Source organism: Vigna radiata, chromosome 7 (assembly GCF_000741045.1).
Source record: "Vigna radiata var. radiata cultivar VC1973A chromosome 7, Vradiata_ver6, whole genome shotgun sequence".
NCBI classification, from domain to species: domain Eukaryota; kingdom Viridiplantae; phylum Streptophyta; class Magnoliopsida; order Fabales; family Fabaceae; genus Vigna; species Vigna radiata.
Genome location: NC_028357.1, coordinates 31801984 through 31820317, shown reverse-complemented (window position 1 = coordinate 31820317; position 18334 = coordinate 31801984). Strand labels below are relative to the sequence as shown.

The 18334-nt window shown below is 31.5% G+C and overlaps 4 protein-coding genes across 4 annotated transcripts in view; 1 reads left to right on the top strand and 3 right to left on the bottom strand.

Annotated features, from left to right (window-relative positions):
- Positions 1-2432: 2432 nt before the first annotated feature.
- LOC106766305 (expansin-A7) lies at positions 2433-3931 on the bottom strand. Its single transcript, XM_014651042.2, has 4 exons — positions 3754-3931; positions 3354-3669; positions 2965-3272; positions 2433-2695 (listed from the first exon to the last, which is right to left on the bottom strand). Exons 1-4 carry the CDS (start codon positions 3914-3916, stop codon positions 2673-2675), a joined length of 810 nt encoding a protein of 269 aa, XP_014506528.2. The 5' UTR covers positions 3917-3931; the 3' UTR covers positions 2433-2672.
- Positions 3932-7808: 3877 nt separating this feature from the next.
- On the bottom strand, positions 7809-11244 carry LOC106768798 (PGR5-like protein 1A, chloroplastic). The gene is made up of 11 exons (XM_014654125.2): positions 10847-11244; positions 10629-10756; positions 10381-10477; positions 10177-10277; positions 9809-9865; positions 9394-9470; positions 8995-9046; positions 8707-8817; positions 8537-8634; positions 8351-8425; positions 7809-8259 (listed from the first exon to the last, which is right to left on the bottom strand). Exons 1-10 carry the CDS (start codon positions 11037-11039, stop codon positions 8356-8358), a joined length of 984 nt encoding a protein of 327 aa, XP_014509611.1. The 5' UTR covers positions 11040-11244; the 3' UTR covers positions 7809-8259; positions 8351-8355.
- Positions 11245-13453: 2209 nt separating this feature from the next.
- On the top strand, positions 13454-14811 carry LOC106767360. The gene is made up of 3 exons (XM_014652235.2): positions 13454-13620; positions 13823-13938; positions 14050-14811. Exons 1-3 carry the CDS (start codon positions 13510-13512, stop codon positions 14528-14530), a joined length of 708 nt encoding a protein of 235 aa, XP_014507721.1. The 5' UTR covers positions 13454-13509; the 3' UTR covers positions 14531-14811.
- Positions 14812-16817: 2006 nt separating this feature from the next.
- LOC106768111 (subtilisin-like protease SBT1.2) overlaps positions 16818-18334 on the bottom strand; it is a 2594-nt gene continuing 1077 nt past the window's right edge. Inside the window, exon 1 of the mRNA XM_014653066.2 lies at positions 16818-18334. This exon is cut by the window's right edge and continues 1077 nt beyond it. Within this exon, the coding sequence (XP_014508552.1) occupies positions 16935-18334 (1400 nt within the window). The 3' untranslated portion in view covers positions 16818-16934.

The following is an 18334-nucleotide window of genomic DNA, read 5'->3' as shown; positions in this document are numbered from 1 at the left end:
ATATTATTTAATATAGTAAATAACTTTTTATGAACTCCAACTCTTCATATATATCATCTTCCCTTTGTCCCTTGTTTGTGTTTATACTCTGTACCTCTATAGTAACGGAAATAGTAATAAAAAAAAACGCATAATTCAGTATTGATATAAAATATTGAAAAAAAAAAATTATAAACTGTAATTATTCTCAGTGGTTAAACAACGTTGTTTACATGAACTGAAAGGTGCTTTCTGCACTTATCTTATCATGCAAAGGCATCTCTTGTAAAAAGAATTAAAAATAGCAGCAAATAAAGCCCTGGAATTTTAAAAAGATATACCACATAATTACTTCTAAAAGAAAATACTTAATTACTTTTTAATTTTGACAGATACTTAAATTTTAATATTACATTAATTATCTAATTATCCTTTTTTAATTTGTAATTAATAATCCTTGGTTATTTTGACCTGTGCATGGACGTAAAACCATTATGTAGAAACACTAAATTTAAATGAAATAATGAGTGTTAATTATAAAGCATTAAAGATCAGTCGACAGAAATGTATGTAAGATAAAATTTACTGATAGATCAAATTTGATTAGATTGAGTGGTTGAGTTAGTAAAAAAATTAATTACATTAAAATCATCTTAATCAAACTTGAGTTTAATTGAATTGGGTTGGTTATATATTATTTGTATTTAACTTAAATATATTTATAGAAATATAATAAATTTGTAGGTTTTTAAAAAATTGAATATCTTAGAAAAAAGGTGAATTTTCTATATATAGTTATACCAACCATGATAACACGGTTTAGGTAAAAAAACTATGTCATTAACTTGATGAGACAGGTAATAGAAGGCAAAAGCTATAAAGAGAATTAAAATTTGTACACACATTATCACATGGGGTTTATTAAAGTTTGCTATAAATTCATTGAAGAAGTTCTTATATTTAAAGCACGCAGTATAACAAAATAAGAAATTGATAGATATATATACACATAGACATGATGATGAGGAATGTGGAATGAACCACAGATCCGTATGGTGTTTTCACGTGATATATTTCGTAAGTAACATTGCTTCTTCTTCTTCTTTAAGTCTCAGGCACGTAATCCTAATTAACTTTTTTATAATTCATTTTTATATACATTCGTTTAATATTACTTTTTATTTTTTTTATTCTAAAAAATACAATAATTCATTTTTTTATAATTATTAAAAAAAATAAAAGGTGTTTTAAATAGATAAAAAAATTATATTAAGGAATGTAGCTGAAAAATTAGAAATATATATTATATTAGCCCGGTAGAATGAAAGGTTTGATTTTATAAATGAAAAATATATTGTTGGTAGTAGCAGGAAAGTATGTGGCATTGAGAAGAAAAATATAAAATACTGAGAATGAAAATGGCATCATGGTTAGGAGCAGACAGCCATGGATGAAGTACATCCCAAGCTGCTAACAAAACAACAAGCTCAAGTCTACTACCTTCCAAGATTTAAAACAGATAGTCTCTATTTTGTTTTTATTTATACACCAATTTAATCAGATTTAGATCTTTTTTTGGTTGTTCTGAAGATCAGATTGGATCTTTCAAGTAACATGCATGCTGATAAGAATTTTTTTTATTCTTTTTAATGTTTTTAAATTGGAAATAAGATCAAATTCATTTATTTCTAATATATCTGTCACAAGAATCTAGTAGACTGGATTTTATATACAAAAATGAATTTTATCTTCATATTAATATTTAGTAGAGTGTTAACAGAATATTACAAAAATTTAGATATTTGGGAAAATAATTATAACGGTTGAATTTAAATTATATGATAACACATTGTTTAGTAATAATAATAATAATTAATGGTGTAACATTTACGTTTATTTTCGTTTAAATTGAATTTTTCAATATTAAATCAAGAAGTTTCTGTAGAACTTTTTTATTGGTTCAAATTTGTTAGGAATTATAATTTCTCACTTTTAAATAAGGAAAAATACTCATCAAGATCCACACAAAATTGTTAATAAACTTAATCCAATAATAAAAAGAATTTTTAAAAACATTTTACTTAACTTTCTTAAAAAATTTCGAATTGACTTTTGCGTATACGCCAAAAACAAAGCTGTAATAAACAGATTCTACGTTGAAAAGATTAAGACAGACAGTTATACGTTAAATTTAGCGTCACTATTATAAAAAACAGTAATTAAAATATATTTTTTTGGTCTGATGGTAAAGTTTTGGTTTGGTAGTTTAAGAAAATATATTTCTTGAATTTGAAACAAAAGTGTTTTGTTGATTACTATTGACAAAATTACAATCTAGTCCTGAGTCTAATTTGGATTTTATATTTCACTTTTATATAATTTGGTTAATCAAGTTTTCATTTGGTGTCACATCACATCGGTTAATCACTTAAAGCACTTAGTTATGGTAATAACAATAATAACTTAATTTACTCCGACAGGTAATAAAAAATAAAAAATAAAGTATAATAGGGTCGAAAATTACGACATTCTACATACGAAGTGACGACCCACAACCCATACAACCTCTTGCTTAACCATACCAACTGCCACGGTACCATAGCACATGTCATGGCCACCAAACCCTCCCTCCACAACCAACACACATAATTATTCTTTCACCTTCTCAATCATAACCAACACCTTATTTACTTTTACGATTCACGCATCCGTAAGCCTGAATTATTAAGATCATACACTTCCATCATTAAATAATAATAATAATAATAATATCATAAAAACTTAAGTTTTCCTTTCTTTAATTTGCAAAAAAAGTATAAAATCTTTAATGTAAGATCGGGAAAAGAAAGCAGCAATGAGTGATCGAGTGAGACGTGAAAAACAAGATACGTAAGGAGATTTTGTTGTTCGGTCCAGCTACACGTGCGTGGTGTGGCAGAAAACATTGGAGGAATTCGTAAGTAAAAAGGATGTGTGATGTTTAACTGAAATTGACGTTGGAGGAATACGTTAATCCTACGCCCCAGTTGGTGGGAGCAACATTCCAAGCTATTATGGTCTCTTTGGTGGTGTAAGAGGTTGCCTTAAACGAAAGAGATTGGCCACTCAATGTTGCAAATGCTTGGTAAGAAGCTCCCCAATTGTGGCTCATGCTGATCCACCCAGTTCTACTTCCTTTCACCCACATGTTTGCAATGTCTCCTCCTCCTCCCACATTCATCACATACACCAGTAGCCAATAACCATTTCCCTGGAAAGAGAATCTCAATCCCCCACTCCTCACGCAACCCACTCTGAAAAATTATTCATATTCACCCATATTATTAACAATGTATGATAAAGAAAGGATTAGAGATATATTTAATTAACATTACCTGCGGTACATAACAGGAACGATTCCAGCTTTCCACTCTGCAATTTTCATGAAAGCGGGCTTGGACATGTCAAAATGTGCACGAGGTGGGTTGCACCACCCTCCCTTGTCAGAGGCCTCGGCCCAATTAGGAGGGCAGATATTGGTGGCAGTCACTGTGGTGTAAGCCACATTCGAGAAGCATGCACTGGATTGGACACACTTTATCTCGTAACAAGTCCCACATGCGTATCCATCGTTGAACAATGTAGAGCTCAGAGCTGCCGTGTCTTTCCCGTAACCGTTTATGAACAAATTTCCATATCCACACGCTCCTCCTTCAATTTATCAACTCCTGTTAGTACTACAATATGGGATTAATGCTTTATTATTAGTCAATGAATTCATTTTTGCTAACATACCCATGGTGGCAGAAGCACTCTCGTCACCATAAAATGTCGCATGGGCTTGTGTCCACACACTGGGCTGAAATAAACCCGCTACTGTTGCTGGCTTTCCCGTCATTATCAACATCCATGAAAACAACATCAACAACAACCTACGATGTTCAAGAGAGACAGCCATTGCTAAATTTTTGTGTTTTTCCTGCGAGAAGGATTGATGAATGCTAAAGGGTTTCTACATGTATGCTTTTATATAAAACGTCCACTGGAGAAATTCCAATACCACCTAGCTGATTCATAGAAATTTGTCTTCGTGATCACCACGAAGATAACACTTTCTAATCTCTCGAGTCAAACATTATTATTACTCTCGTTTTCTCCCCTTCAAACCATATATATTGCTAGCCAATCATGTAGGAAGGAATATTTATTCTATCATTACGTAAGTGAAAAACGTGCGAACGTGTTTCTTAGGTGTTCATCCATTTTCCTAACAACAATAATAATTTCTTCAATTCCACACTTTGGACTAAAACCGCAGTAAAAAAACATATGTTTTGGCTTGGATGATGACGATTATATATCCATGCAATACTAGAGAAACATAAGTGATGGTGGTTAACACTGTTAGATTAGTTGGAACGTTTTAAGCCAACTTCTACTTATATCGTTACTAAAATTTGAAAAAGTTAACTAGTTGAACCTATAAGCGTTTTGCCTCAACATACATTTTGTTTATTAGAAAAATATTAAACACATATATATACAGAAAGAATTTGGATGGCTTAAACAATCTGGCATTAAAATCTGGATTCTTAGGAAATCTTCAGCAAGAAGAGTTCCTGCCTTCCACTAGAGAGATAAATTTCTGCTCTTTTAAAATTTTAAGGTTCGAGGCTAGTCTGTTACCTGTTATAATTTTGTTTTTTAAGTTTCTTAAACACCTATAATTGATTTCATCTATTATATTTAAAACTTATCTCGTATGTTAACATTCTGGGAACTTTAAATAAGATTCGCTTAAATATATAAATTAATATGAAATTTTCTCAATTTGATTTTTTTTTTCATATAAAAAATTCTTAAACGGTTTATATATATAAATTATGTAAAATATTATATCAAAAACGTAAAACTTGATATTCTTAAAAAAATCGTAAGAGTTACCAGTGACACAAATCAAATTTTTAATATTTTAAGTGGATTAAGTTTGAAATAATATATTTTTTTTACGTTTAAGAAGTAAATTAAGAATTTTCAACGTTTAGAAACTGAATTTATATATTTTCCCGTAAGATATATATTTAATAAGCTGTAACATTATATGTCAAACATATATAAATTACAAAATTAAAATAAATTTTAGTAAAAAGAAATGAGACAAAGCTCGATTTAAGTTAGTTAATGTAATAAGATTTTAGCATATAAACTATTTATATATATTATATAAATTAATTTTTTTTTTAAATCTAATAGATACTAACTTGTTTAGACAGTAAGAATTTCTAAAAGAGTACATGTGTTTATTAGCATGATTTTACATATTAACATTCTTATATTAATCAATTATAAAAAAATTATTTATAATAATATTAAATAAGTATTTTTATTTATTTAAAGATTTAAATAAATTTTTAGTACTTAAACTTTGTTTTTGACTTTACTTAAATTTTAATATATTTTAGTTTCAAATTTAAAATATGTATAAATATAATTTTCTTAATCTAATGACTTTAATTTATTTTACGTGTTAAATAACATTTGAAATTTAATTCTTTTTACGTGTTAAATAACATTTGAAATTAATAGTTAAGGTATAACTTGTCAAACGTATTGCAATAGAAAATAAGAAATAAGGATAAAATAATAGTAAAGATAAGTTTGTTAAATTAATTAATAAATTGTGAATATTCTAGTAATTTAAAATGAATATGAACATGTGGAAACGATGAGTTCATATTGAATAAAATCAAACCAAACCCACAAAAGGTTAAGTTAAGAGAGTTGGGCATACCTTGGACCAAAATGAGTTGAATGTATCGAGTTGAATAGGATTCACTCGAGCCTAGTCAAATCAAATAAAATCAAATTGCACCTATGTTGAGCACAACCAAATTGTGTCTGCATCAAGTCGAGTCAAACCCACGTTAAATTCAATTAAGTTAAGACCATAATTAGTATGTGTTAGACCAATAATTGTTAGGCTGAGTTGAGTTAGGTTTACTTTTATTTGAGTCGATTTGAGCTTACCTTTAATTTAAATGAGTTAGGTTTCTCTTTAACTCAACTAAGTTAAGTACACCATGAGTAAAATTGAGTTGAGTTAGATCAAGAGAGTTGTGAAATGGACACTGTTAATATTTTTCTAATCTTCAATCAACTTATTTTCAGCTTCAATTGTTTCATTTGAAAATAAAATAGAGTTTCTTTTTTCCCCTCCAAGGTTTCTCCCTACACCTCTAAACTTTCTCTTAATGCCAAAACTACCCTTTTGACAAGGTTAAAAAAAAATTCTCTCTCCTATAATTATCCTCACTCATCTACTTTTACTCTCACATTTCTTTAATCTTTATCTAACCTATTGTTGTACCTCTTCACTCTTCTTTGCTCTCCAACCCCTTGCATCACAATTTCAGTAAAAATATTAATTGAATTTCAAAATTTGATGAGTTCCAATACTAGATTTTGAAATTTGATGAATTTCATAATCAGATTTGAAAATTATGAGTTCTTTAATCGGATTTTCAAATATGGTAATTTTTTAAACCAAATTTCAAAATAGTTAAATTCAATGAATTTTCTAAATTGGATTTTGAAATTCAATAGATGAAAAAACATAATAAAATAAATATAAATTTTAAGCAAAATAAGGATAAAAATTAAGTCTAACTTAATAAACAAAACCATGCCTAAAAAATACGAGATGAAATGAAGATGAAACTAAACGGATGAAAAAATAATATTTAATTTAAGAAGAGGTCAAGCTGATTGGAGCAAGCATACGAAAACCATAGACGAAAGAATAAGCCAGATGCATGAAGAGATTAGGAAATGCATCACAGTAAATACAATTTGGTAAACAGTAGTTACTGGTTACCTAATTTTTTTTATTTATTTTATATTTTGAAATTTGGAGACTCAAGGATAAACCTTAAAAGTGTACCGAGAAGCCCCAAATAAAAACAAAAGACATATAAAGTAAGAGGATTACTTTCTACACCATCCCACATTGCTTTCTGTATCACCACATTTTTAAAAAGTTTCAAAATTATCCTTTATATTTTAAAAAGTCTTACATTTCACTTATTTTCTTCAACGGATGTCGACATTTGATGAAGGAAAGTTTTTTTAACAGATATCAACATTCATTAAAGGATTTTTTATTTCAATGGATGTGGATATCCGTTGAAGTTTTCATAAAATTTTTCAACGGATGTTGAAATTTATTGAAAAAAATTTCTTCAACCGATGTAGATTTTTCAAGTCTTCAACAGATTTCGAAATCCGTTAAAGTTTTCAAAAAATTCTTCAATAAATGTTGACATTCATTAAAAAAGAATAATTTTAGTATGTAGAGAGCAATGTGAGATAGTACAAGAATTAACCCTCCTAAAGAAGACACTCAAGTCGAAACCCATTTTAAAAACATGGATCTTTTTTGTTCGGTTTTCGTTAAGCTAAGAGTCCATTTTCTTTACACAAGTTCTACGGCATCTTTAAAAACATATACTAGCAATATTCAGTATGGATAACATAAAATTTTTAATTTGTTATTCGTTTAAGATCATGCTATTTTTTAGTTTATTTAAGACTCGGAAGTTACTCTTGCTGCCCTTTCTATTCATATTTTCATATTTCACATCGTTAATATTGAATTCGAAAGAAAAAAATAAAGTTCAATTTTGTGATTGTAAAATTTAAAACACTAATTTAAATCGTTTAAAAACTTTCATTTTTAATTCACAAAAATCTTGTTTTCTATTGGTTCAAAATTTAAAAAGATACCAATACCCTCCTAAAATTTGAGGTATTCAACCAACTTAGAAAGCCCAATAGAATACAAGAAACATATATACATGTGAATTAGCTTTAATTGCGTGAATATAGTCAAATTTCCCTGGTGTTGTTTATATTCCTGGGAATGTAAAAGTTCTGGCCTCAACAATAGAAGAAAATTTATGCACAAGTGTGTAACAAAAATCCTTACACACATTATTGTAGGTTAGTCTGATCGATGGTGTTAAGCACCCTCATAACTTAACTCCTGAAGCAGAGATAATCCAGTGTATGCTATACAAAGTCCATATTACTTACAAGTATACAAAGACCATATACTCACAAGTACCATGGTGGCACATACAATTGAGATGACACCAGTTGGGTGTGATAGTGATAACATCACTTCCCATACCGTTTTCTAACGTACATGGAAATTTACTAAATCATTAATTTGTCACTCTCACAAGAACTTCTATGAATCATCACTACCCATTGCTGGAACAATAAATATGATTTCAAGCATACCTGTATGTAGACACAAATTCAACATGTAAATGATTATGTAAGAGTTATTCATAACTTTTATTTCTGACCATATATGACAAGCACAATGTACCTCCCTTAGGCGTTACTTCCTTCTGGTAATGTAATCAATCTTGTAGTTGAATCATATTCCATTGCAGTGCCGCAGCTGAGGCAAAATATTGCATTCATTTGTTCAGTTAATGTCATACTATAAATAATATAAGAATTTAAATCACATGAAGCAACGATGGTTGGTTAATCAGTTGTATTTACATACTTGGAGCATTTGACAGTGTTTGTGGAACCACCGTTTGAAATTGACAGTATAGTCCCAAAGAAAGAGGTATTTTCAGTTCCGCAGTTCGGACAAGGACCCTATAGAAATCAAATGTCAGTAATACGTAGTAATCAAATACAACCTTCAAGTTCATATCAGTAAAACTATACCTTTAAAATCACAAAGTCTTTTACAATGGCATTGGTTAGTGTCAGAGCTATCCACACAATGAGGGGAACAGCAGCAAACCAGGTGAAAATGAAACTAAAAGGCTCTGGCAGCTGCACTCAACAATTCATAATATTTGTTATCTGTTATAATTCCTGAAAATAAGAGAATAAAAGAAAAGACCACAAAAATGAAATTGCTGCCTGACACTATGACATTATGGAATCAAACTGCATCCAACTGACCAGTTTTGGAATACAAGATGCAAGATAAAAATGAGGGAAGCATACCTCTAGCAAATATGTGATCTCAAATCCAGTCAGATCATCAAGGAAGAAGAACCTAATGTATTAGAGGGAAAAAAAGTCAAGACCCATCTTATGCAAATTGTACCTTCCCTTCAGTTTGACTCAGAACAATCAAACCAAGAAACACATACTTCAATCTATCTTTTGGGATGAAAACCGTTTGATTTAAGAAACGATAAAGAATAAAAAGTAAACTAGTGCTGAAATGAAATGTTATCTGTCTAAAGAAAAACAACATGAACCCTACTCATGTCTCGGGATATGTCTTGTGTATCAAAGAAACCAAATGTAGATTGCATCTTGAGCTAAAATTTTCGGTAAATACATCATGAACCCTACTCATGAACTCCAAAAGAAAAAATAGAGAAGAAAGGGACTCACAGTCCTAATGCAATCACTGTAGCTGGGACGTTCAGCAGGAGCATCTTTAAATAATCAACTGATAGGTCACTGTAAACCTATATAAACGGAGTGTGTTTAGTAAAGAATAAAGATCAAAAAGCTCAGATCTAAGTATTCATGAATCGCAAATGGTTTGATCAAATCATAAAGCTGAATTCTAGTGGCTAAGGAATTGATTTGACATGTAAAGATTATCCTATATCACTTGGTAGTACTTTTTGTGATACAACAGATCTTAGTAGTTTATATTCGAATTTGAAAACAAATCTCTCTGTGATGAAATAAGAAAAATTAATTACTGTTTCCTATGTTTAATAATTGCAAGAATGACTTAGTCAAAGCACAACTATACATAAAACCAAAACCGACAAACAAAACTGAATTCAAAAAATACCTTTCTACTACGAAGACTGCACCTTGGACCCTCAGCCACAATTTCACTCCCTTCTATCTGGAAAACAACTATGACATCAGTAAATAATACCAGAAGGTTTCAGCTACTAAACTCATTCCAATTGCATTCCCTAATTTCGGTGATCAATTTCATTTCATGTGAAAACTTACCAAAATGAAACCCATGTGACAAAATTTCATGAACTGCTGTACCAGTTCTCCCTTTTTTTGAATGTGTTATAGTATCAACCCAAAGTTCTTAACCATTGATATGACCCGGATGATATACTTTTACTTCTTTTTACCTTAAATTATCAGGGAGATGATGATGATTTTACACATTTTCATAGATGAAAAAAAATGGCAAACCTTTAGCCTCAGTTTCAACTCATCAAATTCTTTGTCAGTCATAATTGGATTTCCAGACACATAGGCCATAGAAGCTTCCAGGAACTTTTGCTCATCAGAACCTGCAATCAACCAACAAAGGCACTTCAAAATAGAGTTCCCCGTGTTAACACAAACTCAATGACAACAGCAGCTTCAGCTACTGTGGTCGAAGTTGTCTCATACTTAGCATGACAACGCTGCTCCCTTCCCACATGAGTTCTTCCTTAAGATTATCAAATTCTTCATTAGACATGATAGCCTTTCCCTCATAATAGAATGCCTGTCCAATACAGAAAACAAAACCAATAAAGAATTTAATTCACATACACGAAAAGTCAATTCCTGTTTTCTGTACAATCATCGCCGATCACACGTAAGAACATATAATAACCAATAAGACAGAAACAAACTCAGAACTTGTGGGGCCATACTTGTAGTGCCTGAAGAAACTCCTGCTCAAGTTCACCAATTGATTTCTTCTCTTTTCTGTCTATGCTACAATAAGGGAGGATTTTACCATCAACAATGTTTCCATCCTCTTCAAAGTCACTAACCTTGCCTGAAAAAAGAACAAATGGGCAGTGAGAGAAGCCGCTGTTAGAAGATGAAGAAGGAATCATGATTTTTAGAGATGATGTATTGAGGAGACCTTGTTGATCTGCCGTGGCCTTAGGAGAAAGTAAAAATAGTCTGCGGCGGAGGCATAAGCGGCGTCCATTGAAGTGAATGAGGTGGGCAGCAGAAGAAGAAGAAGAAGGAGATAAGGAAGAGATTGGTGTGAAGGGTGCAGAGCATGGACGAGGGAGTGTTAATATGAAGGCTAGTTTGCTAGCCGTAAACATGGTGATGATGATGGTTTCTGTGAATGAAAACAGTGCAGTGCAGTTGGGAAAGTTGAAGGTGGTGGTGGTCGTTTTGTTTGGAGGGAAAGGAGGATTATGGAGAGTGAAGAGAGGTGGAAGATAAGGTAACTGGAACGTGTGGAGGGAAATGCAACGGCTTATTCCCCTTCCTTCTCTTCATTCGTTGTTTCGCTGGTAGACAACCTCATCATATCGCTTACTACGTTTGTTTCTTACATGTCTGTGATTACGTGTTCCTTAAAAATCTGATGTGGGCACCCACATCTGTTGCGCTGGCTTTATTATCGCCACGGGTTTTCTCTCACGTAGGCAAGGAGGGGCTCACATCAATCGGGACAATCATGTCATTGGTTTATAGAAAGAATTAAAAAAAAAAAAGTTAATTTTAAAAATAATGTTTAGGTATTTATCGTTTAAGATGTAATTAGTTGTTTTTAAGATGATAAACTTTTAATTAATTTACTTATAATTTAAGCTTAGATTGATTGTGTTATTAAAGAGAATTTTCCTAATGTGATTTAAAAGATTAAATAAATTCAAATAAATTATGGTCAATTTCTTAAAAATATTTTTTTAAACAGTGCATAATGTTTTAAAACATACTTTAATGGAAAATAATGTATATAGAGTAAAATTATACATGTAATGAATTAAAAAATTTATTTATTTTTAATTATTAATTTAAAGTTAGTTGATGTGTGTATATATTTATTGTTTTGTCATGTAAATTAAAAGAGAATATCTAAATTCAAATAAATTGATAAAATCTAAATTAATTTTACATTAAGGGAATTACAGTGGTATAATATTTATCAGCTCCATGGTCTATTTGGACAGTTACAAGGATTATGATCTTTACGATGAAATTAAACTCTATGAATCTTATAAATGGTTCTGGACATAGAAATGGGTCAAATGTATCAATTTGTAAATAATATATACGACGTACAAACAACAGTATCAAGAAAACATACATTAGATTATTTCAATTTTACCCATAGTTACACATTGCTTGTCAAACAAGTTCAGAATTTGCTTGCTCTTAACCATCACCAGGTTAAAAAAAAAATATTTATTGTATCTATATTTACAATAATTTTTATGAACTCCTTAATACATGTTTATCATATTGCCATACCTCTCATATGTTTTACATCCATAAAGCTTTATTAAATTGACCCCATAATGATACAATTTGACTTTTTTTTTAACTCATTAACCTTGTATTAATTTCATAAATAATATATTCTTTAAATAATATTAATATTTCTATCACTTCTATTTTATAAACTTAAAAGTTAAATGCAAGTAAAATATTACAAATACAAAATAATAAATAATAATATATTATTATTATATAATAACATTATAATAAATAAATTTCAAATCTTTAATAAATATATTTTTTTATATTTTAAATATTTAATAATATTTTTATATCATTTATTTAATAAATTAAATATTTTATTTAAATTATTTGAGTGAAACGATAAGTTAATATATAACATATAATATAATATAACATAATATATATATATATATATATATATATATATATATATATATATATATATATATATATATATGTGTGTGTGGTTTGCTAATTTTAGTAAAGTGTATCAAGTTTTAGGTTATAAAAATATCCCTATTAAAAAAATAACTTTAAATTCTAAAGTATTTTAATAATTTTAAAATTTAATTTAAAAAAAATAAAAGGTAGTTATTAAAAATCTAAGAAGTTATTAGTTTTTATTATATATTTTTAAAAGATAATTGTTTTTTAAAATGAAAAATAAAATAAAAGTTAGTTGTTTTTTTAACCGGGTTTTATAAATCCGGTTTTATAAGTCAGACGGGTTCTATAAATCCATACGGGTTTTATAAACCCAGATGGATTCTATAAACTCGGGTTCTATAAACTCAGACGGATTCTATAAATCTTAAACCATTATATTTTTTAAACGGTAATTATTTTTTAAAATAAAAAATAAAAAATAAAATAAAAGATAGTTGTTTTTTAAAATTAAAAATAAAATAAAAGCTAATAACTTCTCTGGTCACCAAACAAGATTTTTAATAACTATCTTTTATTTTTTTATTTTAAATTAAATTTTAAAATTATTAAAATACCTTTAGATTTAAAGTTGATTTTCTTTTTTAACAGGAACATTGTACACTTTACCAACTGAAAAAACCCTCTTAGATAAATTAACAAACTCCTATATATATATATATATATATATATATATATATATATATATATATATATATATATATATATATATATATATATAACAACTTTTCAATTTATTAAAAGAAAAAAAAATATTGAATACCGAAAATAAAATTGAATGAAACTTATATAAGGAAAAGTGTAAATAAAATTTGGCGGGTGCATACGGACGGGAAAGGAGAATACAGTTGGTAGCGTCGGAAGGAGGAATGTGAGATGGGAAACAGCGGAGAAGTGGTCGGCAAAGAAGAGGTTATCACAAAACTGAAGGACGATGGCGACTTTGACAGGCTTCGTTTGAAGATCGTTCGTAAGCTTAAGGATAACGTATGCTTTCCTCCTGTTTCTTAATTTTCTTCTTCTCGTTTTAGGGTTTATATCAAATGATTTGAAAAAAGGAACAAAATTACTCAATCACACTTTACATAACTGCTCATTACTTTTAAACTATTCAGATTGGCTATAATTTGTAAGTGTTAGTAACGTAAGGTTGCGTATCAGTAATATTAAATCCAACAATTGATGACAGGAAGAGTTACGACAACATATTGCTTCAATTGTGAAACAATCAGTAGCACTCAATCGTGCTGGAGCAGAAAATATGAAACCTAGACAACTTTCTGATGTTATATATGAAGAAGTTGGGTGAGTTCCCATAGCTATTGTGTAGTTCTAAGTTGCTATTTATTTACAAGGCATGTTGTGTCTCTTTGTACTTAGTGTGGAAGTTTTTTTTTTTTTTTTTCTTGTAACCAGTGATAAAGTAATGGGTCAGATATCTGATAGTTTATGGCAAATAATTCGATCGGGTGATGGCATGAAAAAGGAAATCATGGAGACGGTGCAATCTGTCTATGATAAACTGGCAAACCCGAAAGGGAAAGATGAGGTTATGTTGTCCACATCTGATGTGATGCCAATTCAGAGACAAGGGGAAACAGCTTCAGCTACTGAGATTGATGGTACATTGCATGAAAATGAGCCTGATGAGCCGCCAGGGTTCACTCTCGGGCATAATCATCTGAATAATAACGAGGACCAGGACAAAGGGAAGGTGCAGGTTCAGGTGAAAGGATTAACTGCAGAAAGGAAGGAAGATTCCCATCCACCACAGGATACTCTCGGTGAAGATGATATTGATGGCAATGCCCCCCCTGGATTTCCAATGGACGTGGAGCAGAAACCGCCTGCTGAATGCAGTGATGAAGACCCTGATGTACCTCCTGGTTTTGGTTGATGTATTGGAAGGTGTTTATTTTTTCTTATATTCCACAGCCATTGCTGTTGTTCCATGTTACAGTCGTTAAATTTCTGTTTCTGATTATGATTAACCAGCTAAAAACAAGAGTCAATCTGGAGGTCTCTTGACATCCCAATCAAATATTGGATGCACTATTTTATTTGATAGTCTTAAGGTCAAACTATTACCTGTAATCTTTAGTAGGAACTGCTACCAGGTTTTTCTGACATGGATGATGGATCTTCACGATGAATTTTATTAAAGTCTATTGACTAAAATAGGTGCACTTTAATCAACAGTTTGCAGTTTTTATATGTTTTTCATCATTTTACTGTTTTTGTCGGAAATCATTAAGGCATAGAAATAATGCGCTTCCTGGTTTCTATTTATTTTTCACTACTCCCATGTTCGTCTTTTATTGAGGTGTTCTAACTACTAACTGGTATCAATATCTTGTACATTTTTCTAAACCATTCTTTCTATTCATTTGATCAGGGATTTTGCCAAGTACATGGTTAGTTATCAATATAGTAGCGAATAGTTCTGATAATTACTCTCGTAGTGTCACATTTTTCTTTGTAAAGATGCAAATAGTCTCTGCGTTGACAACTTTTTAGTGGCCAAAGGCAGACATACCCATCACTGCTAGCCCTTTCCACAACTCAACCCCTTCATATTGTAGCCAACTCACCCCAATTTTGCTTGACCTACCTCTAATATCGCAAAGCTCACCCCTTCGTAGCCTTACTTTTGCCTTTCAACATCTTCGTTTCCTGTTGTCTTCCTATCTTTGCTAACCATGTTCTGGCTCTTCTGTTTTTCTAAAATATTGTCAAGTCTCATTGTCATCTAGTTCAAATACAATTGCCTGCACAGCCTGATTTCATTTTTCTTTCTATCTCAACTGTTTTCGTTTTCCCAATGTAATACGAAAAGTCATTGTTCTTGGGGTTTCATTTTGTTGTCTCTTTAAACCTTCAACTCTGGTTTTTCATTTCAAATAGGAGATGAAGCTGCCTTCGTTAACTTCTTGTTAGTTGCAACTCATGCATAATCTGTTCGAAACATTTTTGTAAGGGTAAGTAGTGAGTTCTTAAAATTCATAGTTCCACATTTGAAAAATAGTTTTGCTGGCGCTCTGTTTTTTCTGAAAATTTCGTCAACTTGCTATTTTTGATCAAAACCTCCTATGCTCTCATCGGCAATCATGTCTTAAATTGATGACGAATCTGTGTTTGACTTTGAATTTTGTTTGTTAATCATTAATATATCTTTAATTTTTGGTTTTCTTTTTTAAAGCAGTTATGTGTATAGTACAAAATATAAATCACGTATCTATATAATCTTTTGTATAGTGGCCAGTACTAAAGTGTTGTTGGAGTTGATCAATCTGTTAGGAAACTGGACACAATGGAGTGGCCTCTTAAGGTCTATCCCGCGTAGGCCCAACATCCAGGATCAACCTTAGAGTAACGCAGCCAGGAAATGGGGAAGGAGGCAGAGTTAGTTGTGAACAGAGAAAGGATAACTGATTCTTTTATATATATATATAGGACGGGAGAGAATAATATAGGGTCATGTGGAGAATGTCTTGGTAATTGGAGTCTAGAGTACTTTGCTCTGATTTGGGGAGGGCTGTGCCCTTTATCTTTTGGAAAATAAAATTTTAACACCATTTTTTGACACTGCACACGTGTCAAAATGTGGTTGGACGATTTCAAATTAAAAAACAAACTTTGGTTTTTCTCTTCCAAATATACCCCTGCCTCAACTTTTTTAATTTGAAATCGTCCAATCACAGCTTGACACGTGTACAGTGTCAAAATAGTGTCAAAAAATGGTGTTAAAATATGATTGTCCTTATCTTTTATTCTACTGATTTTCTTTTAATTCAGAAGCCCATAATACCAACTCAAAGAAAAACTATGTCTAAGAAGTTAGTACCTAACATGGGAGTATAAACATCTTTATAATTGATGGTTTACACAAATTGATCAATTAGTTCGTTTCCGAAGTTTCAGTTGAAAGAAAAATCTGGCACCTGTCCGCATTTTCTATTAAGCATGGTTATTTTACACCATGCTCTCCACGTTAATTATTGATTCCTAAACAAACAAACAAAAGAAAGAAATAGCTATTCATTGTTTGGTTGGCTGACGAATTTTACTTAAAAGGAGATGTTACTTTTCCATTTCAATTTTGCACGCTCGTGACTGAACTTAAAAAAGAGATTTGAAGATCCAATTTTAAATTTCACTATGCATATATGGAACAATACTAGAAGAAAAAAAAAAGACTGCCGTATGATTTAGGTTTACCACTTAATACAAGTTGAAGCTTATTGTTGGAATATTACACTCGTCCTATTGTAGTACTGTTGGTGCCTGCTAACGTTGTTGTCTTACACAAATTTGACTAAGATGGGACTCCTTACAGTGTGTTTGTCAGAGACCCATTGTAAAAACCCTTGAGCATATTCCGCAGTTTCATTACCCGAATCTATGCGGCTGAATGACACTGAATATTTCTGTTTCTTGTTTGCTTCTGAAAAGTTCAGTTTATTTGGCTGGACCTTCACATTGACCCCTTCTGGCGCTGTAACATGGACAACATAAGACGAGTTGGCCTCACCTACATTTGTTACAGTCCTTGTGAATGTTTTTGGGGAACCAAGCACCACAGAAAATGAGGGATAGTTGAGCTCTCCTTCGAGAATGCTTGAAGTCTCAGAGCACTTAATTGTTTTATGTGCAATGATCCCAACCTCTGTATCGCTGTAGCCTAAACCACAGAGATAAGGTATATAATCATCAGGCGTGATATCATAAACTAACCCAGGGTCATTTGCTCTTGAGGGATTCACGTGGCCAGAACCTGCGGCAAAGACATCTGCTGTGTGAAGTGTTTCATCAACAATGAGTTTGTTTTCAAGGTTGATTATGTCTGCAGAAGTCATTATGGCAGATTTTATGGCAGCTGGTGACCAGTCAGGATGAGAGCTTTTGAGCAAAGCGGCTACGCCACTAAGATGTGGGCATGACATTGATGTGCCNGANANGATGTTGAAAGTGGATTTTGAATCAGTACTGTTGTTAAGGGGGAATGGCCAGGCAGCTAGGATGTTGACGCCTGGTCCTATGATGTCTGGTTTCAAAATACCAGGACTGGGCAAGTTGGGACCTCTTGAGGAGAAGGATGAAACGGCCGGAGATAGGGAGTTTCCTATTACAGTTCCCTTGAATAAAATGGTAGCTGTAGGTGTTTCAGTTGAATTTATATAAGCTTTAATCTTAACTCCTGCATCATAGCTTACATGTGTTGCNGGTAGANCATGNACATCAGCTNAGAGACTGAANCCATTNCTTTNATCATTCATGANAATCATGGCTGNACCACCNNCTCTNTTNACTTCCTCNCCTTTGGNNATTCTTNCTNTNNCCCCTCCTCTCTCACACAAAACAANCTTGCCNCTNAAATCAANATNNTNCANGGATCCNNTNGCACANANNGCAGCTTNNNGTTTGCCATTNTTNCCNGCNTATGNTANGNNNAGCNGTGTTGGAGNANANTCGGAAGNCTGGAAAANAGATTCNCCNTCAAATTCTTGNCCNTTTCCTAGCTNNGCTGTTGCTACAATNCTTCTGTCAANATTGCTTGCTCCNACTGTGAGGATCCAAGGNGCNCCATTNANNAAGGAGCCNNGNANNGGNCCAGANTTCCCNGCTGNACAACTTANAAAGATTCCCTTCTGCATTGCTGCAAANGTNCCTATTGCNNTGCTATCATNNAAAAAGGGANGTG

Bases quoted from the DNA above. Each gene is read 5' to 3' on its own strand.
- LOC106766305 (XM_014651042.2), bottom strand. From the start codon at position 3,916: ATGGCTGTCTCTCTTGAACATCGTAGGTTGTTGTTGATGTTGTTTTCA. The intron at 3,273-3,353 runs GTAATGTTAATT...ATAATTTTTCAG, and splicing joins GTTCCTGTTATGTACCGCAG to AGTGGGTTGCGTGAGGAGTG. The intron at 2,696-2,964 runs GTTAAACATCAC...TTAATAATTCAG, and splicing joins TTCCTCCAACGTCAATTTCA to GCTTACGGATGCGTGAATCG.
- LOC106768798 (XM_014654125.2), bottom strand. From the start codon at position 11,039: ATGTTTACGGCTAGCAAACTAGCCTTCATATTAACACTCCCTCGTCCA. The intron at 8,635-8,706 runs GTATAGTTTTAC...TGATTTCTATAG, and splicing joins AAGACTTTGTGATTTTAAAG to GGTCCTTGTCCGAACTGCGG. The intron at 8,426-8,536 runs GTATGTAAATAC...ATTTTGCCTCAG, and splicing joins AACACTGTCAAATGCTCCAA to CTGCGGCACTGCAATGGAAT.
- LOC106767360 (XM_014652235.2), top strand. From the start codon at position 13,510: ATGGGAAACAGCGGAGAAGTGGTCGGCAAAGAAGAGGTTATCACAAAA. The intron at 13,621-13,822 runs GTATGCTTTCCT...AATTGATGACAG, and splicing joins TTCGTAAGCTTAAGGATAAC to GAAGAGTTACGACAACATAT. The intron at 13,939-14,049 runs GTGAGTTCCCAT...TCTTGTAACCAG, and splicing joins GTTATATATGAAGAAGTTGG to TGATAAAGTAATGGGTCAGA.